Source organism: Ceratotherium simum, chromosome 18 (assembly GCF_057802395.1).
Source record: "Ceratotherium simum simum isolate JZ-2026a chromosome 18, ASM5780239v1, whole genome shotgun sequence".
NCBI classification, from domain to species: domain Eukaryota; kingdom Metazoa; phylum Chordata; class Mammalia; order Perissodactyla; family Rhinocerotidae; genus Ceratotherium; species Ceratotherium simum.
The window spans coordinates 57,332,271-57,355,495 of NC_141917.1; the positions used below are offsets into that span (position 1 = coordinate 57,332,271).

The 23,225-nt window shown below is 54.0% G+C and overlaps 3 protein-coding genes across 6 annotated transcripts in view; 2 read left to right on the top strand and 1 right to left on the bottom strand.

The window, feature by feature from the left end:
• The window catches only part of SLC27A1 (solute carrier family 27 member 1), a 35,797-nt gene extending 35,256 nt beyond the window's left edge, over positions 1 to 541 (bottom strand). For all 4 annotated transcript variants that reach the window (XM_087443595.1, XM_087443593.1, XM_087443594.1 and 1 more), the window contains exon 1: positions 461 to 541. The gene's annotated coding sequence lies outside the window, so the exon portion shown is untranslated. The remainder of the gene's footprint in view (positions 1 to 460) is intronic.
• A 7,612-nt stretch (positions 542 to 8,153) lies between these two features.
• On the top strand, positions 8,154 to 11,954 carry NXNL1 (nucleoredoxin like 1). Its single transcript, XM_004423053.2, has 2 exons — positions 8,154 to 8,479; positions 11,654 to 11,954. The coding sequence occupies exons 1-2, from the start codon at positions 8,154 to 8,156 to the stop codon at positions 11,952 to 11,954; spliced, it is 627 nt and encodes a 208-aa protein (XP_004423110.2).
• Positions 11,955 to 12,273: 319 nt separating this feature from the next.
• TMEM221 (transmembrane protein 221) lies at positions 12,274 to 19,885 on the top strand. Its single transcript, XM_087443596.1, is given in 5 exon segments — positions 12,274 to 14,148; positions 16,562 to 16,647; positions 19,284 to 19,402; positions 19,404 to 19,701; positions 19,704 to 19,885. Coding segments are annotated over 5 exon segments (1,023 nt in total). The 5' UTR covers positions 12,274 to 13,678; the 3' UTR covers positions 19,754 to 19,885.
• The last annotated feature ends 3,340 nt before the right edge of the window (positions 19,886 to 23,225 follow it).

The window sequence follows — 23,225 nt, forward strand, 5'->3', positions numbered from 1 at the left end:
GATCCGTAGCCCGGGGAACCGGAAAATCTCAGTTCACACTCAGGGCCTGCCTGTACTGGATTTTTGCCCCAGCCCCAGCTTGTCCTAAATGCAAGCCCCAAAGCCTCTTCGGTCTTAAACACACATTGCAGGGACCCGGGGCGTCCTAAACTCACAGCTTAGGGGCCCCAGAAGGTTCTAATTCAAACCCCACCTCAATCTTAGAGACCTATTTAAAGGACCCAGCTAATTCCAAATCCATATCCCCAAATCTTGTCAGTTAAGTCTCAGTGTAACACCCAGGAGCCCAAAGAGGACAAAATCCACGCACCAGGTTCCCACCTTCCCATAGGAGGCTCCACGAGTCCTTTATTTGCACCCCAAAGTCCTAAATGCTCACTCAGAGGCCCGAAAGCCCTCCTCCAGATCAGGCGCGGGCCATTGCTGGCCTGGCTGCCCACCACCCTGTTCCCTGGCTGACCTGGAGCCGCTCAGAGACCCTCAGCCTTGGCCGCTCCCTCGCGGGCTCCCAGAAGTTCAGGCAGGAGGCGGGCGAGGACAATGAGGACAAGACAGAGGACCCAAACCTAGCACGGCAGGTGGGCCTCGGGCACATCTGTTTCTCAGACTCCTGGGCCCTGCTCTGCCTGCACTGTGCCCATGTGGACCTCTGCCTCGGATCCCTCCCTCCAAGCTCCCCGTCTTCTACCGCTACCCACCCCCACCCCCGGCTGGGTAGCTGCCCTGCCTGGCCGACCTTGCCAGTACTTTCCTTGGGAGGCGGCCAGGGCCTGCCCCCAGCGCCGTTTGGAGGACAGGGTGGAGAAGGCGCTCACCCCTCCACGCTGCCATTGGTCCCTGTGGGCTGCCCAGGGTGGGTGGAATGGGAGCGAGGAGGCAGATCCGGAGGACAGGCCCCGAGCCAGCACTGGTCTGCTACTTTGTTGGCCAGGGGTCAGTAGACTCAGCAATGACCAGTAAGTACAGCGGCGTTCTTGTCCTGCCAGGTAGCACTATTGTGACCACCCCATTTTACAGGTACAGAAACCCGAGGGCTGGAGCTGTCACACTGGCTGGGGTTGAGATTCATTCACTCACAAACGTGGGCTAAGTGCTTGTTCTCCCTCCCCCCTCACCTTCTTCCCTCAATTTCTCCTCCCCCTCCTCCTTTTTACCTTGATTCCCTTCTTCCCTAGCCTTCCTCCCTCTCTTCTCATCCCATCCCCTTCCCCTTTTCATGTTTCTCCCACCCCTCCCCTTTCAACCCCCACCCACTCTGTCCCCTCCTCCCCTCCCTGCACCGTCTGTCTTCCCCACCCCTCCACTCCCCTCACCTGCCCTCCCGCTGCCCTCCTCCTCCCCTCTTCCTCTTTCCTCCTCTCCTCCCCGTCTCCCAGTCTCCTCCTCCTTCCTTCTCCTCCCCTCCATCTTACCAAGTCTACTGACCCCTGACTAAGCAGCGCCTGTGACAATCTTCTACCTCTCCCCACAGTCAGTCCACAGTCCTGCCATCCAAAAGGCTCTGGAAACCCAAGTTTTTCTTAAGATGGTGCCAGAACTCCAGTAGAGGGATGCCCTCCCCCTGCGCTGACCCAGGCTGTTCTCAGTGCTCAATTGTCCCTTGTATGTCTATTTATCCCTCATTTTTCCCTTTGCTTCTGCGCTCAGTTACCTTCCCAATATACAAAAAATTGCCAATTCCAAAACACAACTGCCCAGGGATTCCAGATGAGCCATTAAGGAATAGTCCTATCCCCATTTCACAGAAGGGGAAACTGAGGCCTGGACAGGGGGGCAAAACAGGCTCTGCCCCTCTCCAGCCTTGCACCTGTCACCTCTCCCCTCTGCACCTTGGGGAACCTGCCTCCCTGAGCACTGTGCCTCAAATATTTGTTGATTGCTCACTGCACGGGCTTCTCATATGGAGAATGAATTGGCCAGGCACATAGTAGGTGTTGGGGCACAGCCTGATGTGACCACAAGGGCCTGCAGGCCACAGCAAAGGGAGTTGTTGGAACTTTCCAGAAGGAGAGAAATGAAACATACATTAAAAATAAAATACCAAAAGATTGTATGGTGGGGATTTCACTAAAGTAGAATATGAACAGTAGAATGAGTAGAATATATTCACTAAAGTAGAATATAGAATATGAACAGTTTCTCTCTGCCAAATTCAAGTGCCCGCCCCGATAAAGATACTAGTTTCTTGTGGCTGCACTAACAAAATACCACTGTAGTGTAAGCCCCAACAGTTGTTATTGTTTTCCTTTTTGTAATGCAAGTGCCAACTGCAGCTTTGATTGCGGAGGCATGCACTTCCAAGAGGCCTCGCTTCAAGGACGGGCTATCTTGAACAAGCACACTGCCAGCCCCGTGACAAGATAAAGAGCTGGGCCACCTCCCCATGGAAGTGCCTTTGTTTTAGAGGTCTTGGTTGATTTCAATAGTAACCATTTGGGCCACTGGGTTTTTTGTTTTTGTTTTTTTCTTTTTTCTCTTTCCGCACTTTAAATTCCCGCTCTTATGTTTTACTTAAGTTTTAAATTCCCCAATAAAGAGTGAGCCTATGAAACCCTAGGCTCCCACCCCCATCCCAATAAAAGCAGAACCCCAGGACATGTGCATGCCCTCTCCACCTTACCCCTGCCTCTGCCCCTAGACCTCACTGTGTGGCCCTGATACCAGCTCAAGACAAGGTTGACATGAGGGAAGCCATATTGTAGAAAAGAAACCCTATTGTAACTTTCAATGACCTCTGACTAACTAACCAGACATGCTCTGTGGATTTTGTGGCCCTTCCCAGCTACTATAAGTCGATAACTTTGTTCTCTTGAGTTCCTTAGGAATGTGATAACCCCTGGGCAGAGAGCCTATGCTGACAGCCATCATCAATGATGTCAATGCAAATAATCCATAACCAATCTATAAATCAAAATTGGGGAGAGTTTATTATCAGCCAAATTTGAGGACCATATAGCCCAGGGCCTTCCTTCCCCAAGGAAGGAAGGGCACCAAAGAAGTGGGGTGTACAGAGTGGTTATATACCGTCAAAGAGCATGTATCACTTATGATTGGAATGTCCCTTTTACGACAGTCACGAGATTGTCTAGCCTGCCTAGCCGGCACAGTGACTCACACAATCGCTGTGGTGAACACAGCAGGTAGCAGGTCTGTGGTCTCCAGCTGGATGGTCACAGCAGGTCAGCAATCAATCCCTAGCCTAGAGAGAGAGATGCTTATCCTTAAGGAAATGCTGTTGTGGGGGAAGTTACTTTATCTTAAGGGCATTTGTTCTTGTCTTTGTGACATAGTAAATGCTTAAAGCAGATGTACAACGCATGCTCAAAGGCCACATCTGGCCCTTTTGGAAAAACAAGGTCAGGCTGAATTAGTTTTACACCAAATGGCTTCCTCATATGCTCCAATATATCCTATTGCTCGCCATTTATTTATCAATGACGACTGAGAGGTCAGGGTAGAGGGCGCTGCTCCAGTCTCTGATGCGTATCCACTAAAACAAAAGACTGCCCAGAACTGAGACCAGATGTCTGCCTCCACCAAGAGACCAGATGGGTGCCCCCACCAGGAGACCAGCCCCCAATATAACTGGCCTGTAGTCTTTGTCCTGTAAGATGGTTCTTTTGGACATGAGTTGGCCATCTTCCCCTTGCTAGCAAGCTGTAATAAAGCCCTTTCTCTCCTACCTCCTTGCCTCTGGACTATTGGCATGTCTTGCAGTCACCCCACCTGCACTTGGGCAGTAACAGCCCCATGGGTGCTGTGTAATTTCCAGATCTTGTGAGTAATAAACCTTTATTTTTTCAAAGTTTCCTAATTTATTGCTGAAGGGTGTCTTGCAATCATAATAACCCTAAGGGCCATCCAACCATAACATTGGTTATTGATAGGCTGAGACCAGCATAAAACAACCACAAACCAGGTGGCTTAAAACTACAGAAATTTGGGGCCGGCCTGGTGGCGCAAGCGGTTAAGTGTGCGCGCGCGCTCCGCTGTGGTGGCCCGGGGTTCGCCGGTTCGAATCCCGGGTGCACACCGACGCACTGCTTGGCAGTCCATGCTGTGGCGGCGTCTCATATAAAGTGGAGGACGAAGGGCATGGATGTTAGCCCAGGGCCAGTCTTCCTCAGCAAAAAAAGAGGAGGATTGGCAGATGTTAGCTCAGGGCTGATCTCCTCACAAAAAAAAAAAAAAAAAAAACACTACAGAAGTTTCTTCTCTCACCGTTCTGGAGGCCGGAAATCCAAAATCAGGGTGTCAGCAGCCGCATCCCCTCTGGAGGCTCTAGGGGAGGAGCCTTCCTGGCCGCCTCCAGGTTCTGGGGGCTCTGTCGCCTGTGGCTGCATGACTCCAATCTCTGCCTTCCTCTTCACACGGCTTTCTTCTGTGTGTCTGTCTCTTCTTCTCTTCTGTCTCTCATAAGAACACGTCATTGGATTTAGGACCTACCTAGATAATCCAGGATGATCTTGTCTTGAGAATGTTAACTTAATTATATCTGCCAAGACCCTTTTTCCAAATAAGGTCACAGTCACAGGTTCTGAGGGTTAGGACTTGGACATATCTCGTTTTGGGCCACCATTCAACCCACTACAACAGGATACAGGATTAGAGCAGTGGTTCTCAACTGCCCCCTGGGGACACTTGGCAATGTCAACTTAAAAAGCAAATTTGCAGGGCTGGCCCTGTGGCACAGTGGTTAAGTTCAGCATGCTGCACTTCAGCTGCCCAGGTTGGCAGGTTTGGATCCCAGGCACACACCTACACCACTTGTCAGCCATGCTGTGGCAGAGACCCACATATAAAATAGAGGATGACTGGCACAGATGTTAGCTCAGAGTGAATCTTCCTCAGGAAAAAAAAAAGCAAATTTGCCTATTTTATTTCAAAACGAGTCTATTCAGGAACAGCTGAAAGAATTACAATTCAGGATGTGCATGCTATGGGAAAACCATACGCAAATCTGGAAAGACAGGAGGGAGCTGCCTTTATAGAGAAAAAGGGGGAGTAGGGAGGGGCTGTTCTAAAGGAAAGTCCATCGGGGGAAAGTGACAGTTCAGGGTGGCAATGGCTTCTCATTGGCTGAGCTGTGGTATTTCTCATTGGCTGAGCTGTGGCATTTCTCATTGACTGAGCTGTGGTATTTCTCATTGGCTGAGCTGCAGCATTTCTCATTGGCTGAGCTGTGATGTTTCCCATTGGCTGGGCTGTTGCTGGGTGGGGAGAGAAATCTTCCTACAGTGGTAAAGTAGTTTTACTTCCTGCTCAAGATAGAAGCTTCCTCTCTTCCTGTTTGGTGTAATTGATGGTGTGTGATGGTGGTGAGAGCGCCCCCTACAGGCCTTCCCGGCTCCAATTTAATTAAGATTTCTTCTACTAATTTCCAGAGCAACATCTGGAGACATTTTTAATCGTCACAACTGGGGGAAGGGGAGGTGCTACCGGCATCTAGTGGGTCAAGGCGAGGGATGTGGCTAAATATCCTCCAATGCACAGAACAAACAATGATCTGGGCCCTAACAGCAGAGGTTCTGCAGTTTTGGAATGCTGGGATAAATGAAAGCCCCAGTCAAGTTAGAATTGGCTCTGCAGTCCAACACACGTCATTCGCTGGGTGACTCCGCCACAAAATCAACTTCTCCAAGGTTCTGTGTTTCACCTGTAAAATGGGATAAATTGCACAGACCTTGTAGAGCTGTTCTGAAAACAGGAGCTCAGCACCTCATAAACATCATAGAAGAATTTTCCATTGTTAAGACTGTGGAAATTAATAAAAGAACCTTAAGTAAACTGGGTCAGGACAGCCTGTAGGGGGCACTCTCACCCCCATCACACATCATCAATCACAAACAGGAAGAGATGGACGTCTGCATCTCCCACAGGAAGTAAAACTACTTTACTACTGAAGAAAGATTTCTCTCCCCACCTGGTGACAGCCCAGCCGATGAGAAATGCCACAGCTCAGCCAATGAGAAACGCTGCAGCTCAGCCAATGAGAAACACTGCAGCCCAGCCAATGAGAAATGCCACAGCTCAGCCAATGAGAAACGCTGCAGCTCAGCCAATGAGAAATGCCGCAGCCCAGCCAATGAGAAATGCCGCAGCTCAGCCAATGAGCAGCCATTGCTGGCCTGAACTGTCACTTTCTCCCAATGGACTTTCCTTTAGAACAGCCCCGCCCTACTCCCCATTTTTCCCTATAAACGCAACTCCCTCCTTTCTTTCAGAATTTGCCTATGGTTTGCTATAGCATGTGTATCCCGTGTTGCAATTCTTTGACTATCCGAAAATAAACATGTTTTGAGGTTTTCCAAGTTAACAAGATCATTTTGCTCTCAGTAGTTTCCTGAATTTTCAGCACGCCGGGACTTCCCAGCATTGTGGCAGACTGAGGAAAACCAGACCAGGAAATTATTTCTAAATGGAGTGAAAAAGAGACGTACCAAGAAAGGGCACATTCACAAAGCCCTGACAATCTGAATTAAACTCTTGAGAATGAGGATTTTGTGGTTTCCTTTTTTATTCTTTAAAGCCAGTACTAAGTCTATTTCAGAGTCTCTCATGTTTTCCTAGGCCCAGAAGCATCCTCTAGACCTGGTGTTCTGATTGGGTGTTGCTGCATAGCAGATCACCCACACCGAGTGGCTTCAGAGGACAGGGATTGATGGCTTCTCAGGACCCCATGGGTTGCCTGGGCGGTCCCTCTGTTGGTCTCACCTGGCTCGGTCACTCTGCTGCATTCTGCTGGTGGCTGGGCTGACCCTCACACATGTGGCAGTTGATGCTGGCTGGTGGCTGGGCCTCTAGTTCTCCTCCATGTGGCCTCTCACCCAAGCTGGCAGGCCAAACCCAGCTCACCACGAACTAAGAATGGTTTTTACATTTTTGAATGGTTGAAAAAAATTGAAAGACTAACATTTGGTGATGCAAAAATTCTATGAAATTCAAATTTTAGCATCTGTAAGTAGAGTTTTATGGAACCCAGATGCATAAATTCATTTACATATTGTCTAGAGCTGCTTTTGCAAGATAGTGGCAGAGTTTGAAGTTGCAACAGAGACTGTATAGCCCACAAAGCCAAAAATATTGACTCCCTGGTCCTTTATGGAAAAGGTTTGCCAAGCCCTGCCTAGATTGGCTTCCTTACATGGGGCATCTGCTGGTGGCATTCCAAGAAAGAGCGAGTGGGAGGCGGGAGATAAGGCTTATCTTCGAAACTCACACCTTCTGCCACAGTCTCTTGGTCAGAGCACGTCTGGAAGCCAGCCTGGATTCAATGAAAGGGGAGCTAGTTTCCACCTCCTGTTGTGAGGCAGCTGCAAAATACTGTGGGCATGATTTTCAACCCTACACACCAGAGGATCTTAAGGTGGGCTGTCCAGACAGAATGCAGGAACGTGCAGAATAAAAATACATGTTTACTTTCATTAACTTCTAACCAAAATTTAGCATGTTTTCTCACGTCCTGTCAAAGCAGGTATAGGCTGGCCCTGTGACTTTGTCACCTGCTGAAATCAAAGATAATTTCGTCTCACATCCTCGTCATTGCAGGCAGACCACTCGAAATATTATTCCTCCTCATCTCAACTTAGAAATCACGGTAATTACTAGAGCCCGCGTGAATCAGGATGACTTAACGCACTCATGAGGAAGCACGTAGAGTTTCACGTCACAATTTAATAAAATACTTTCACACCTATGTGTCAGTATGACTGGTTTCCTTTGCAATCCTGTGTGTTTTTTCAAGTTTTTGATTTTGTTTTCTTTTTAAAGCTTCAGTGCAAGGTTGTGTGTCCTAGTTGTTAGTTTTGGTTCTCTGTGTGAGCCACCGCTACAGAATGACAACTGAAAGACAGGTGTGTGGTTCCACAACCTGGAAGCGAACCGGGCCAGGCAGCGAGAGTGCCGGATCTTAACCACTAGGCCACCAGGGCTGGCTCCTGTGCATTGTTTAAAATGCAATTGTTCGCAGCTCTCTCCTGAGAAGGAGGGCTGTCCTGCCCTCGGAGGCAGCGCAGAATCAGGTCACGGTTTAGGCAGATTAGTGAGGTCCTAACTGGCCTCCTAAGAGTCCTAATCCCGGGACAGCAGCCAACAGCAGCCCAGGGCCACACAAGGACCCCCCGCCCTGTCCCTAGCACCCAGCCAGGGCTGCCATGGCCTCCCTGTTCTCCGGCCGCGTCCTGATTCGCAACAACAGCGCCCAGGATGAGCTAGACACAGAGGCTGAGCTCAGCCGCTGGCTGGAGAACCGGCTGCTGCTGCTGTTCTTTGGCGCCGGCTCGTGCCCACGGTGCCAGGCCTTCGCACCGGTCCTCAGGGACTTCTTCGTGCGGCTCACGGATGAGTTCTACGTGCTACGGGCGGCCCAGCTGACCCTGGTATACGTGTCCCAGGACCCCACGGAGGAGCAGCAGGACCTGTTCCTCAGGGACATGCCCAAGAAGTGGTTCTTCCTGCCCTTCAAGGATGACCTGAGGAGGTGAGGTGGGAGGGGAGGTCAGGGAGGGCTTCCTGGAAGAGAGGCTGTTTCTGCTGAAAGTGAAGTGTTTGCTTATTGATGCATCTGTTCCATCTGGAGTTGATAAGCATCCCCTGTGTGCCAGCCACATGCTGAGAACTAGGGGGCACAGGGTGGGGGGGGGCACATGCCCGTTTCCATCCAGCCCCCAGGGAGCTTACAATGTAGTAGGGGAGACAGACAGGAAACAAAGACTCAAGAAATATCTAATAACAAACTGCAGTAGTGTTCAGGAGGACAGATGGAGGGCACCTCATGGAAATAGAATGGGGAGACCTTGCTGAGATTTGGGGGCCAGGGGATGCTTCTCTGAGAAAGTGGCTTTAAAGAGAGACCCCCAAGGACAAGGAGGATAGGAGGGTGAAGAGTGAGGAAAGGGAAAGGTGTCCAGGCGGAGGGCGCAGCTCAGACACAGGCTCGGAGGCCGTCAGAGAAAGAACAGCCAATCCAGGGGACTGTAAGTGACCCCAGTGTGAGAGCTCAGCGGGCACCACAGGAGCCACGCCCCAGACGCCACCTCACTGGTGGACGTGGCCTCAGAGCAGCTGGGGCCACGGAGGGCCCTGGAGCTGAGGACCAGGCGGCTGGAGCCAAGCTTTCCCAGGTGCTGCCCAACAAAGTGTCCTAGATTGTGGCTATTTTAGAACTTCCTCTTGTCCACAGTAAGGATTTCATTCCTCTTTTTTTTTTTTTTTTTTTTTTTGTTCTTTGTGAGGAAGATCAGCCCTGAGCTAACATCCATGCCAATCCTCCTCTTTTTGCTGAGGAAGACCAGCTCTGAGCTAACAGCTATTGCCAATCCTCCTCCTTTTTTCTCTCCAAAGCTCCAGTAGATAGTTGTATGTCATAGTTGCACATCCTTCTAGTTGCTGTATGTGGGACGCGGCCTCAGCATGGCCGGAGAAGCGGTGCGTCCTTGCGCACCCAGGATCTGAACCCGGGCCGCCAGCAGCGGAGTGCGCGCACTTAACCGCTACACCACGGGCCAGCCGACTTTCATTCCTCTTAAACCCGAACTTTTTATTATGAAAAATTTCAGAGATACCAAAACGTTGGAGGAAGCATACAGTGAAACCCACGGCAGGTATTAACATCTTGCCATGTTGGCTTCATCTACACACGGGGGGAGTTTGCACCGACTATTTGAAAGTGAGTTGCAGGGGCTGGCCCCGTGGTTTAGCGGTTAAGTGCGCGCGCTCCGCTGCTGGCGGCCCGGGTTCGGATCCCGGGCACACAACGATGCACCGCTTGTCCGGCCATGCTGAGGCCGCGTCCCACATACAGCAACTAGAAGGATGTGCAGCTATGACATACAACTATCTACTCGGGCTTTGGGAAAAAGAAAAAAAAAAAACAAAAACACAAAGGAGGACAATTGGCAATAGATGTTAGCTCAGAGCCAGTCTTCCTCAGCCAAAAGAGGAGGATTAGCATGGATGTTAGCTCAGGGCTGATCTTCCTCACAAAAAAAAAGAAAGAAAGAAAGAAAAGAAAGTGAGTTGCAGCCTTCATGACGTTTTACCAATTTCATTAAATTTTGTTACATGACGAGGTGGGAGTCTCTGGCCTGGAGACCTTCCTCCTCACCCAGCATCATCGGGTCTGGGCGCTCGCTTGCCCCCACGGCTCGGCACTCTCAGCTGACGGTCTCCCCCCAGACTGGCGACATTGCCCTCCCTGGGGAGAAGTGCAAGCGCGGGGATGTCGCAGCCCAATGCTGCCCTGGTCTGAGGCAGGGTCCTCCCGACAGAACATTCTCCCAGGCTGGCATCTGCACAGACAGGGAGCGAGTCCTGCCCACACGCGGCGCTGCCGGAGAAGACACAGAAGGCCCAGCTACACGGGTGTCACAGCAGCAGCGAGTCGTTTTCTAGTATAAGTGTGTCCCCGCAGTGCACGTATGTCCTGTATTTCCATTTGCTCAGTCTGGCCACCTACTCCCATGGGATTTTGCAAGTACCGTGTGTTCTGTGTGTGGAGGCCCGGAGAAGGGGCCCCAAGAACCCAGTGGGTGGAAATGACCAACTCTGGGCGATGTGGCCAGTCTGACTGCCCCCTTTACTCCACGATGACTGAGCAGGTTCCGGCCTAGATGCGAGGTTTGGTCTGAAGTCTCCTGGGGCTGTGGATGGCTTCTCACTGGCTTCCCCTCACACTGAGGACAAAATCCCAGCTCCTCACCATGACCCTGCAAGGCCTGTGGATTGAGATTCCCTCCCGCCTCCGGGCCTCGGCTGGGGCTGTGCCCTCTTCCTGGGCCACCCTTCCCCCAGTTTTCCCCTCCTCATCCTGCAGATCTCAGCTCAAAGGTCGCCCCCTCAGGGAGGCGCCTCCCTGCCCATGAGTCCCTCACCCAGCTTAATGTTTCTTTTTTGTGTGTGTGTGAAGACGACCAGCCCTGAGCTATCATCTGCTGCCAATCCTCCTCTTTTTGCTGAGGAAGATTGGCCCTGGGCTAACATTCGTGCTCAGCTTCCTCTACTTTATATGGGACGCCCCATAGCACGGCTTGATAAGTGGTGCGTCAGTCCGCACCTGGATCCGAGCCTGAGAACCTGTGAATCCCCAGCTGGCGAGAGGGAGCATGCGCTCTTGACCACTACGCCACCGAGCCGGCCCCCTTAATGTTTCTTCATGGCATTTCTCAGGAGTCACTCATTCATCCCACACACGTCCCCTGAGCACCTACTGTGTGCCCGCACTGTTGCAGGCACTGGGGATACCAATGAACAGAGAGAGAAATCCGTGCCTAGTGGGGCTACATTCTACTGTGGGAGAGGACGATAAACAGGAGACATAAATAAACTATGCAGTGTGTTTGATGCTGAGAGGAGCTGCAAGCAGAGGGAAGGCGAGGCGTTGCCATTTGAGGTTGGGTGTTTGCAGCATACAGGGGCTTAACCCGCAGATGTCTGGGGAGAGTGCTCCAGGCGGAGGGCACGGCCAGTGCAAAGGCCCTGAGGTGGGAGCGTGGCCAGGATGTCAGAGGCACAGCGCGGAGGCCAGTGGGGCCGGCCTGTCCTGGTCCCCGGGCGTCCCCAGCGCTCAGTCAGTCCCGGGAGGAGGGATGTGGGGCTCCCCGGCTCGGGGTCACGGGTCCGGCGGTCCGGCCGGACTGACGCGCCCGCCCCGCAGGGACCTCGGGCGCCGGTTCTCCGTGGAGCGACTGCCGGCGGTCGTGGTGCTCACGCCGGGCGGGGACGTGCTCACGCGCGACGCGGCCGAGGAGATCGGGCGCCGGGGCCCCGCCTGCTTCGCCAGCTGGCGGGAGGCGGCCGACGTGCTGGACCGCAGCTTCCTGCAGCCCGAGGACCTGGACGACCCCGCGCCGCGCAGCCTCACCGAGCCGCTGCGCCGCCGCAAGTACCGCGTGGACCGGGCGGCGCGGGGCGCACGCGGCCGCGGGGGAGGCGGCGGGGCGGCGGCGCCGTTCTGACCCCCGGGGGCCCCAGGAGGAGGACGGGGCCGGGGCGCGGAGGCTGCTCTGACCTCCTAGTGGGGGAGGACAGACGGACGGAGGGCGTGTCTATGGTGACCTGCGCACTCAACGCTCAGTGGCGGGCGGGCCCGGGGGCTGCTCTGAGCCCCGCGAGGTGGAAGGCTGGCGGGCAGGGGGGAACCCGTGACGAGCCGTACGCTGGGGGGGCGGGGGGCGAGGGGAGGGGGCAGTTCTGAGTTGGGGCCAGAAGGAGGGGAGGACCGAGCGCAAGGCCGGAGCGCGGGCCAGGGCGCTGCCTCTGCTCTGAGCCCACTACCAGGAGCAGGTGCGGCGGAGGCGCCGTCCCGAGCTCCCCCGATGGGGAGCAACGGCCGAGAGGTGGGGAGAGGGACGGTCTTTCTGAGGCCCACCCCCCAGGAGGGGCCGGGGTCCGTGATGAGATCCCAGAGAGAAGCAGGGCGGGACCTGGGGGACCTGTTCTGAGCCCCGCAGGTGGACGGTGGGCCTAGGGCGAGGCGGCTGGCGGAGGTCCCCGCATGAGACCTCCCCAGGAGGGCACGGGTCTGGGCCCCGTCCTGGTCCTCCAGTCGCGCGTCCGAGCCTTCCGCGTGGGGCGGCGAAGTTAGGGAGAGCTTTTCGAGGGTCTCTAGAAATATTTTGAAGACCTGGGGGAGGTGGGGTGGTTAATAGCTCCAAAATGGGAAAATGCAGACTAAAATCAAATAGTCATGCTGAGGACGCTCAGCCCATCGTACATGAAATGAGTTGCCCGCATATTTCATACGCAAAATTACAACAATCCTGTAACAGCAGATTTACAGTTTACACGGGATGCATTTCAATCTTCGGTGCCGTGTGTGCTGGGGTCCCGGACCGCCAGCGAGGCCCAAGGTCTCCCTGTCCCTGGTGAACCCCGAATATTCCCGGGGGACACCGCAAACTATAGAAATCAAAAACTTCATTCCAGAGCCACTTCCCAGCTGTGTGACTGTAGGACAGTCACCTCCCCTGTCTAAGCCTCCCGTCTTTCCTCTGGAAAATGACAATAAAGGCCAGGTCCTACGGGGCAGGTCCGCCAAGAAGCAGAGCTGGAGGTCGCTCCGCGCGCCAACTTCTTCGCGTTGCCTCTGGCGCCCCCTGGCGGCGGTATGGGGAGGCGCGTCCTGGGGTGGGGCCAAGCATGCAAATGAGATGTAAACCACTCCTCCTGCACACAAGTCTCCGGAAAGGCGTTCTAGGAGGCGGTGAGTCTGCGGCCTGGGATGCTGTAGAGGCCGGAGGACTGGACAAGCGCCTCGTTTCATGCTCACCCCTACCCTCAATCGGCAGGTAAAGAAATTGAGGCTCAGGTGGGTGATGCCACCTGCTTCAGGTTCCAGGAACAGCTTTCTCTTTGTGAACCTCAGTGAGGCCCATCTGTGAAATGGGTGCGTCCGACTCTGCCATAACGGCTCTTTGCTCTTCCCACCGCACCGGGAAGAGCAAAGCCTAGCAGCGAGGGACGGGGTGCCCGCGGGGCGGCGGTCCAGGAGGGCCTGGCGGAGGAGGCGACGTTTCTGCAAAGCTTTGAGAGAAGCTGAGCGACGGGGAAGCACAGCCGATTGCAAGGTCCGCAGGTAGAGACCAAATATCAAAATGAATTGTTTAAAAATTCGTTCTTCTTCTTTTTTTAAGCAATCAAACAGGTGCTTAGGGCAGCGGGCGGGGGTGGAGGCACGTTAATGAGTCTAGGGACCTGGGGGCTCCGGGGCTGGGCCTCGGGGCCGGCCCCGCCCCGCCGGCCCGCGGGGTGCCCGGAGAGAGGAGGAAAGACCTTGTTCCCAGCGTTCGCGGAGCTTCCTCGTCCCTGCCGCGACCGGCAGCCCGAGCCCCCTGTGGCCCCCTGCCTTTCAGACACCCCCACGGCCCCGCCCCCTTCGGGACCCCGGATGCCCCCCGAACCTCCGACTCCTGGACTGGCCCGGGCCGCAGCCCCAGCATGGCGCGATCGCACGGCGGCCGCGTGCTGGCCGCGCTGGTCCTGCTGGGCGCGCAGCTGCTGTTCCCCGCAGGCGGGACGCGCGCCCACGGGCCGGGCGCGGAGCCGGGCGCTCGCCACGCTCGCCCTGCTGCTGGGCCTCGCCTGCCTGCTGCTCGCCGCGCTCTGCGGCCACCTGGGCGCCGAGCTGGCGCGGGGGCCCGGCTCCGGCAGGTGGGAGGACCGGCCCGCCGCCGGCTGGGGCCGGGCGAGACTGGGCGACCCGCTGCCCTGCTCGGGCTTCAGGCCGGGGGAGACCTTGCTTACCTCCCTCCGGGCATCTTTCCCTCCCTCTCTTCCTCCTTCCCTCCGTTCATCCGTCCCTCCCTCTGTCTTCTCTCTGTCCATCCTATATTTGTTGAAATTTTACAGCAGGTACGACTACTGCTTCGACCCCATTTTACAGATGTGGAAACTGAGGCTCAGAGAGGGCCGAGTCAGCTAGCCCCAGTGTTGAGAGGCTCGTCATTTACGGAACCCTGAGTCCTACGTGCCTCCCGCTCTGCGCGGATGAGCTGAGTGAAGGCCGCCAGCCCCAGACGGCGGTGCTGCTGTCTCCCTTCTTAACTGCGTTTCAGACGGAGGAGGCTGCTCTCTTCAGGCTGCCAGGCTTGGAAGGGGGTGGGCCGGATTTGAACTTGAATCCAGTAGAGCCAGACCCTGTGCCCAGGCTCAGGGTGGGGTTCCTTCACGAGACACTGGAGCTCGGGGACGTGGGTGCCACAGAGGCGTCTATCGGGGCAGTGAATGTGGAGTGAGAAACCTTCCTTGAGCCAAGGACTCGGTTGGCCCACGTCCCAGTGTTTCCTTCCAGGATGCTGGGGGAGGGGAGCCAGGATCCTGGTCCAAGATTTCATTGATTTGAGCAAATAGGACCTTCCACCATTGTGCACCCTCCACCCCATAGTTCGAGGTGTGCTGAAATGCCTGGACATTGGAAGACACAGCAAGAACCAGGCGGACCTAGACCCGCCCTCATGGGGTCACAGACAATAAAGAAACAAAACAGGTCAATGTCATCAAATGGTGACGAATGCTGGGAAGGAAAGAAAATGGGCTGATGTGGTGGAGAAGGACAGGGTATAGGGGTGAGATGGAGCCATCAGGGGAGCCTGAGCTGAGACTTGAAGGAGGGAAGGAGGCAAAAGATCTGGGGGACTGTCTGGCAGAGGGAACAGCATGTGCAAAGGCCATGGGACAGGAATGAGCTTAGGGTGTTAGAGGCAGACAGAGGTGATTGGTGTGGCTGGAGGAGGAGATAAGGGCAGGAAGGGGGAGGAACTGGACGATGTAGGGCTTCCTGTGCCGTGGGGAAGACTTGGGCTTTTACTCTGCCTAAGAGAGCTGTGAGCAGAAGGGCTGTGATCTGACAGGTTTGGAATAACTCCCTCTGGCCACTGTGCAGAAAAGGGGCCAGGAGGGGAGGTGGCAGGGAGACCAGGAGGAAGGCCACTTCCATTGTGCTGGTGGGAGGTGAGTGAGGATGGAAGCTCTCAGCCTCTGTGCCTGATCTCACGAGACTGGAGGAGGGAGGGAGTGCACACAGCTGAGGCACATAGCATGATGCCAGGTCAAAACCAAGTCCTCTGTCGGTGTCAGCCCCCGGGAATCTCTGTTTCTGTCATCACTGGTAGCAAGTTAGTCTCAGCTTCCTCATCTCCCAAATAAGCTTATGGTCTGTAAAATAATGGGAGTCATGTGTCTGGCAAGTGTCCATACATAACAGCTGCTTCGTGAGTGCTGGATGTTGGAATGGACTGATGTATATGGATGGGTTGTGAGGGAGGGGGATAGATGGTGGATGGATGGGATGGGTGGTGACTGAGGGATGGATTGATGGACAGATGAATGGTCGGTTGGATCTGCTGGGAGATGGATGATGGATGGATGGGTGGGTGGGGAACGGATGGAGGCATGGATAGTTGGATTGTTGAATGGTGAATGGGAGATAGATGACGGATGGTTGGGTGGGTAGAGAACGGATGGATGGATAGATGGATGGGTGGATGGATGGTGACTGGCAAATGGATGGATGGATAGATGGATGGATAGATGGTGGCTGTTGAAATAAATGGATGGATGGATTAATAAGGCATGGTTAGGGCCGGCCCCGTGGCTTGGTGGTTGAGTGAGCGCGCTCCACTGCTGGCGACCCGAGTTCGGATCCCGGGCTCCCACCGGCGCGCTGCTTCTCCGGCCATGCTGAGGCCGCGTCCCACATACAGCAACTAGAGGGATGTGCAGCTATGACACACAACTATCTACTGGGGCTTTGGGGGAAAAAATAAATAAATAAAATCTTTAAAAAAAAAAAATAAAAAATAAGGCATGGTTAAATGGATGGATGGCTCTATGGTTGAAAAGTTGATGGGGATGGATGGGTGGTAAATCGTGGTGGACATTTACCTGGAAAGATGGATGAGTGGGTGGATGCGTGAAGAGGTGGATGGATGGATGGATGGTTGGGTCCTCACATAGATCTCAGATGCCCCAAAGCTGGGCCTCCCTCCCTCCCTTTCCTCCCTGGCCTTCCCCCACCAGCTTCACCTGCTGAGCCCTTTTCCTTCCTGCCCCCGCCCACACCCAGGTCTGACTGGTTTCTCTATGACTGCTGCCTCCTCAGACACATGGCCCTTGGCCTCTTCTGCTGTGGGGTCTCCGTCCACTTAGCAGGTGTGTGCTGGGGGATAGAACGTGGGGTGTAGGGCCCTGGGTTTGGGTGAGGGATAATGGCCCCATAACTGGGCAGCTCTGGAGTCAGCCTGCCTGTGTTCAACTCTCAGCTCTGGCGCTCCTTGCTGTGGGGCCTTGTGCACATTCCCTCGGTGCCTCAGTTTCTTCATCGGTACAGTGGGGGTGATAACTGTCCTGCCTCGGAGAAGTCCTGAGGGGTTCTGAGTTAATCCCCATCAAGGCCCATGGATGGCATCTGACCCCATGGGGGCTTCCACAGATGGTGGTTGTCTTCAAAACACTTCCGGTTCATCAGCTTTCTACATTTGGCTTGAACAAAAGTCTCCATGTCCTTGGTGGTTTCTGGAGATAGTGTTGGCCTTAGCAAAACTGTTTTGGTTACAAATAGCAGAACCTCCAGTAATAGCTTCTCTTAGATTGATGTTCTCTTATCTTCATGTGCTGGTAAAGAAATCAAATCATCAAGTTTCTTTAAAGAGACTCCTGACTTCTTATATTGTGTTGTAATCCTGAAAAACGTGTTGATGGTTGTGCAAACTCAGTGCTGAATGAGACATAGATCCCTGGCAGCGCTATAAACAACCTGTGTCACTGGAAGAAAAAAATATTCAGCTGAATGAAAAAAAAGAGATTTGCTATTACTGTTTTTTTTCTTAGTCCCACAATAGAGAAATAGAAGTTTAGAAGATATGTTTAAAATTATTGATGAGATGTGAGCTTGGGTTCATTGTGGGAATTTGTATATAAAGTGGAGGGAGTTCTGCATAACTTTTGTTGTTTGACTTAATAAAATACTCCATAGGTGGGTTTTTCAAAAAGAAGAGTGGATGGGCTGGTGTATATCTAAAAAGATCAGGGGTTGTTGGCCTCAGGTATGGCTGGATCCAGGTGCTCAAATGAGGTCATCAGAAGTGCCTCTCACTGGGGCCAGCCTGGTATACCACCAGTGGTTAAGTTCATGTGCTCTGCTTTGGTGGCCTGGGATTCGTGGGTTCAGATCATGGGCACAGACCTACACAACGCTCATCAAGCCAAGCTGTGGCAGTGTCCCACAACCAAAATAGAGGAAGATTGGCACAGATGTTAGCTCAGGGACAATGTTCCTCACCAAGAAAAAAAAAAATTCTCTCGCTTCCCCTCTTCGCCTGCTGTCCCCTGAGAAAGACGCCTGTACCTGTAAGTGCTTTTGACACAATGCTTACGACCTTGAGCCTTTTCACAGGCCAACAGAAATGTTGGAGACTTGGAGAATAAAATATCCTCATTCCTAAAGACAAGAAAACTCACAAAGGGCAAAAAAGGTCACTACGTCAGCCTCATTAAGCGTTAAATTAAGAATTGGTTTAGCTCCCCTTTAGATTCTTTTTGAGGTTAGGTGACCTCACTCAGCAAGAATTCTCGAGCCCATCCAGCCAATCATCCATTTGTTGCTAACCAGAGCCGAAAGAATCATTATAAAGACCTTTTTAAAAGTGTTCAGAGCAAAAAAAGTCCTTGGCCTCACTTTAATATGTCAGACATGATGCAGTGTGCCATCTTCAAAAGCAAGAGTGCAGAGCCAGGGCCGGCCTCGTGGCTTAGCAGTTAAGTGCACGCACTCCGCTGCTGGCGGCCCGGGTTCGGATCCTGGGCGTGCACCGACGCACCGCTTCTCCGGCCATGCTGAGGCCGTGTCCCACATACAGCAACTAGAAGGATGTGCAGCTATGACCTACAACTGTCTACTGGGGCTTTGGGGGAATAAATAAATAAATAAATAAATTAGTGCAGAGCCAGAGAAAGCATAAAAACAGCCCACAAAGCGCCAAGAAGTCCTCCATCAGCTCTGCGCTTCAGTCCTACTGGTGCACCAGCTGCTGCAGTAAGAAAATTCCTCCATCCCCGTAGCCCAAGCAGAAGTCCCAGGGCTGACTCTGATTGGCTGAGCTTGGGTCATGTGATAGCCCTGCTCCAATCACTACAACCAGGGGAAGCCATGCTCTGATTGGCCAGGCCTAGCACCATACACCTCACTGATGCCAAAGGGGTGGGTGAGTGCTCCCAGACCCGCAGCCAGGGCAGGGGCAGGGACTGGACAGGCCGTTCTCAGTGGGGGCCGATTCTGCCCCTAGGGGACATCTGTCAATATCTGGAGACATTTTTGATTGTCACGACAGGGTGGGGGAAGGGTTATGCTACTGGTATGTGGTGGGTAGAAGCTGCTAAATGTCCTACAGGACAGTCTCCACTGAAAAGAATAGTGCCAACCGGATGCTGGGTAGAGCAACAGAGAGCCAGCACAGGTCCCCAAGATCAGGTCACCAACTGTCTCGTTCCCATCAGCAAACTGAGGCCAGAGAGGGGCTGTGAGTCACTCCAGGTCAGTCACAGGGATTCAGAAAGCCTGAGATCTGGGTTTTAATTGTGGTAAAGTATACATAACAGAATTTACCATTTTATGGTAAAATGGACATGTTGATCTATCTGTGGGGTGCGAGAGGATTAGATGAGTTGATCTATGTGCCTGTCATGTTGTATGGTTTTCTATGATTGCTCCCCGGTTTGGGGGAGCTCTCTCAAGGCTTGGGGAGCAAACGTTTGTTGACTGAATAAATTGGAGCCATTTGTTTCCCCAGCACTGTCCATCTATTCCCTGCTGCTCTTCGAGATCGAGACAGGTGCAGCGGCCGCCTCCATCCTCGGCGCAGGTGCCCTGGTCCTGGTGGCTGTGCTGACCCACACTCTGCTCCGAGCTGTCCCGGGCCACCCGTCATGGCCTCCATGAGCTGTCCCCACCGCACTTTGAAGATGACCCCATCCGCGCTGCTGAAGTCTCCAAGACCAGCGCCGGGGCTCAGCCCCAGCAGGGTACCCACCGCTGGACCCCCTACTCATTCTGCCCAGAACCTGGGGACTCCCTCAGACCCACAGTTACTGCCACAGCACCTGCAGACCTGGGGGGAGGCCGAGAGAGCAGCCTGCCTGCACCTCTCATGCGCCGGACACTGTCAGCCAGTGGGGTGCACTGGGAAGGGGTCACCCATGAGATGCACAGCTGTTGGGCCACAGGCCTGGGGGCTCAGGGAAGGACTCCACACTGGTGTGAGCCCAGAGATCCGGAATAGAGACCTGGTGTCAGACAGCGGGAAGAGGACCCTGTAGAGATAAGTCCAGGCTCACCCACAGTAGCAGTATGATTTGATTTCTCAGTTCACGGCATCCCTGGCTTTTGTCCTCAATGTTGCCTCTTGGCACAAGATGGCTGCCAGGGCTCCAGCCTTCACCTCCTAACTCAGAGGGAAAGGCAGAGGCCAGGGCTGGCTCAGGATCTTTTGGAAGTCTTCTAGGAGGTCTTGGGACCCTTCTGCTTATACCTCACTGGCCAGAATACAGTCACATGGCCACACCTTCCTGCAGGGAAGGCTGGGAAATGTGGCTGACCAGATAAATGAGGTTCTGTTATAGGCAGGAGGGGAGGGTGGGGCTGAGGCAGTGGTTCTCTAAACGTCTCTATCCATTTTACAGATGAGGAAACTGAGGCCCAGAGAGGGCAGTGACTCCCCAGGGGTCCCATGGCCAGTACTGAGCATCAGAGCCAGAATTCGAACCCGGGTCCTGTAACCCCCATGCTGCTGACAGTGCAAGTCTCAGACTCTGCGACTCCTTCTTGGCTGTGAGCATTTGAAACCTGTGTGTGCTGAACTCAGAGCAGCCCAGGGCCACGGGTGCACCTGGAGGGCCGGACACAGACTCCTGGCTGTGGGTCCATGCTGAGAGCTTCACTGCTCTGTGTCTCAGTTTCCTCATCTGTAAAGTGGTGGGGGGCAGTACCTCTCCTGGGGATCCCGTGAGACTCGGTGTCAGCCGTTCTGGGGGCCTGTGCACAGTGGGTCCTCAATGCAGCCCTGTGCCGCTGTCGATTAGGGTGCCTGGGGACAGGGAAAGGCCAGTGGATGGCCAGTTTCGGGGGTCGCGGATCTGACAGGGCTGGGAGTGGATAACGGAGCCCCAGGGTCTCCAGAGGCCCTGGCCCCCTCCCGTCCTGCACCACTTGCAAATAAACTCCGACTCACTGTCTCCATGTCACTTGAGCCACATCCAAACGTGCTGTGTGGCCAAGCCCAGGCCTGGAGTGAGGGGTGGGGTGACAGGAGTGGGGTGTGAGGGCAAGAGTGGGGGTAGGGGTATGCCTTTGTAGACCCCAGTCTGGGACCCATGTCCCACAAATCTTCACGCATGTAAATTTCACTGAGGGTGGGGATGGCCTGGCCCCCACCCCCACCCCAAAACAGACAGGTGTCCCCAGAAGTCTCCCAACCAGTCCCTTCCTGGGCCACACAGGGACTCCGGGGCCCAGGGAGTGGAGGAGGCTCAGCCACACAGTGGCACGAAGCCCCCCTGGGACCCTTCCCAATGGGCAGAGAGGTGACAGTGCCCAGCAGGGACCCAGCTGATCAGATCACACAGACCTGGGTGCCCTGCTGGCCTCGGCCACCTCCCCCCTGGGCCCCAGGAAGCTGCACAGACCTCCTCCTGGCTGGTGGAGTGGGCGAAGAGCTAACGCAAGCGAGCGCCCCGCCTGGCCCCTGGCACGTGGCGCACCAGTAAGCATGGGCTCTTGGCAAGCATGATAAATATCAACGAAGAGGATAAAATAAGAATCCGTGTCACTTCTTCATCACACACCTGGTGCTGCTGGAAGGTGCCAGGCGCTTTCTTGGCCTCAGTCACTCCTCACAAAAACCCCACTTACAGATGGGGAAACTGAGGCCCAAGAAGTGAGGCCACTTCTGTGAGAACACATGGCAGTGGTGAGGACTCCCGTCACATAGGGGTCCTGGACATAGCAGGGACCTGGGACACACTGGAGACTCCATTTTTGAGAACTCTCTGGAATGGGGCAGGCCCCAGGGGGCTCTGAGGGTGGGGGAGAGAGAAGCGCCAGGAGGAAGGACCCCAGCTGGCTGTGGGCACGGAATGCCTCATCCCCTGGACTGGTAAGGGGAACCAGAAGCTGGACGCCTCAACTCGTCCCCAAGGCCAGAAACTAGAGTGGGGGTGCAAAATTTAAGGAAGCCCAGAAGAACTGAAGACAGGTGTTCAAACAAATCCTTGTACACACGTGTTCACAGCAGCACTAGTCACAATCACTAAAAGGTGGAAACAACCCAAATGTCCATCAACAGGTGAAGGATACACAAAATGTGGTCCATCCACACACTGGAATATTACTCAGCCATAAAAAAGAAGGAAGCATTGACACACACTACAACGTGGATGAACCTCAAAAACATCATGCTGGGTGAGAGAAGACAGACACATTTACATGAAACGTCCAGAACAGGCAAATCCATAAAGACAGAAAGCAGACTAGTGGTTGCCAGGGGCTGGGGAGGGGGGAGTAACTGCTCATGGGCACAGGGTCTTCTTTTGGGGTGATGGAATGTTCTGGAATTAGATAGAGGTGATGGTTGCACAATATAATCAATGCACTAAATGCTACTAAATTGTACACTTTAAATTTTTTTTATTTAATTTTTTCCCCTAAAGCCCGAGTGGATAGTTGTACGTCATAGCTGCACATCCTTCTAGTTGTGCACGTCCTTCTAGTTGCTGTGTGTGGGACGCGGCCTCAGCATGGCCAGAGAAGCGATGCGTGGGTGCGCGCCCGGGATCCGAACCCAGGCTGCCAGCAACGTAGCGTGCACTTAACCAATAAGCCACGGGGCCGGCCCATAAATTGTACAATTTAAAATGGTGAATTCTGTGTTGTGTGAATTTATTTTTTCTTTTTTTCCTCTTTTTTTTCTTTGTGAGGAAGACTAGCCCTGAGCTAACATCTGATGCCAATCTTCCTCTTTTTGCTGAGGAAGACTGGCCCTGGGCTAACATCTGTGCCCATCTTCCTCTACTTTATATGGGACAGTGCCACAGCATGGCTGACAAGCTGTGCGTTGATCCCTGCTGGGGACCCAAACCTGTGAGCTCTGGGCCGCCGAAGTGGAGTGGGTGCACTTAATCGCTGCGCCACCAGGCCGCCCCTGTGTGACTTTCACTTCAACTGAGAAAACATCAGCAGGCGCTCACCCGCAGGCTCCTGCAGGCGCAGGCGGGCCTCTGAGTGTGAAACGAGCGCCCCTTAGGCGTTGTGCCCTGTGCATCCGCTCACCTCACCCCAGTCTGAGCCCTGCTCATCCTCCTGGGACCCAGAACTGGAGCCCTGGAATCTCTGCGAGGTTCCAACTTGGGAGGCTGGCTGGGAGGCCACAGTCCCCACTGAAGCCTGCCCCCCCTCATGGGCACTGCCCTAGACGGGCGCCCAGCATCTTCGTATCTTGGCCAGAGTCAGGGGAGGAGGGATGAGGCTGGTCCTGGGGCTGCAGGCAAATGCTCAGGTCTCTCCATGTCCCGGGTATCTGATGAGGGTTTGGCGCTCCAGGAGCTGGGACAGCCCTGGCTCAGGGAACAATCGTGTGACCTGCTACTTCTGTTTCCTTCTTCATAAAATGAGATAACCTCCCCCACCCACCAAACACAGCTACAAGGACCAAATTGGAAAAGGCATCAACATTTCCAGT

Coding starts and splice junctions, on each gene's coding strand:
- NXNL1 (XM_004423053.2), top strand. CDS start 8,154: ATGGCCTCCCTGTTCTCCGGCCGCGTCCTGATTCGCAACAACAGCGCC. Junction 8,480..11,653: donor TTCAAGGATGACCTGAGGAG/GTGAGGTGGGAG, acceptor CCCGCCCCGCAG/GGACCTCGGGCGCCGGTTCT.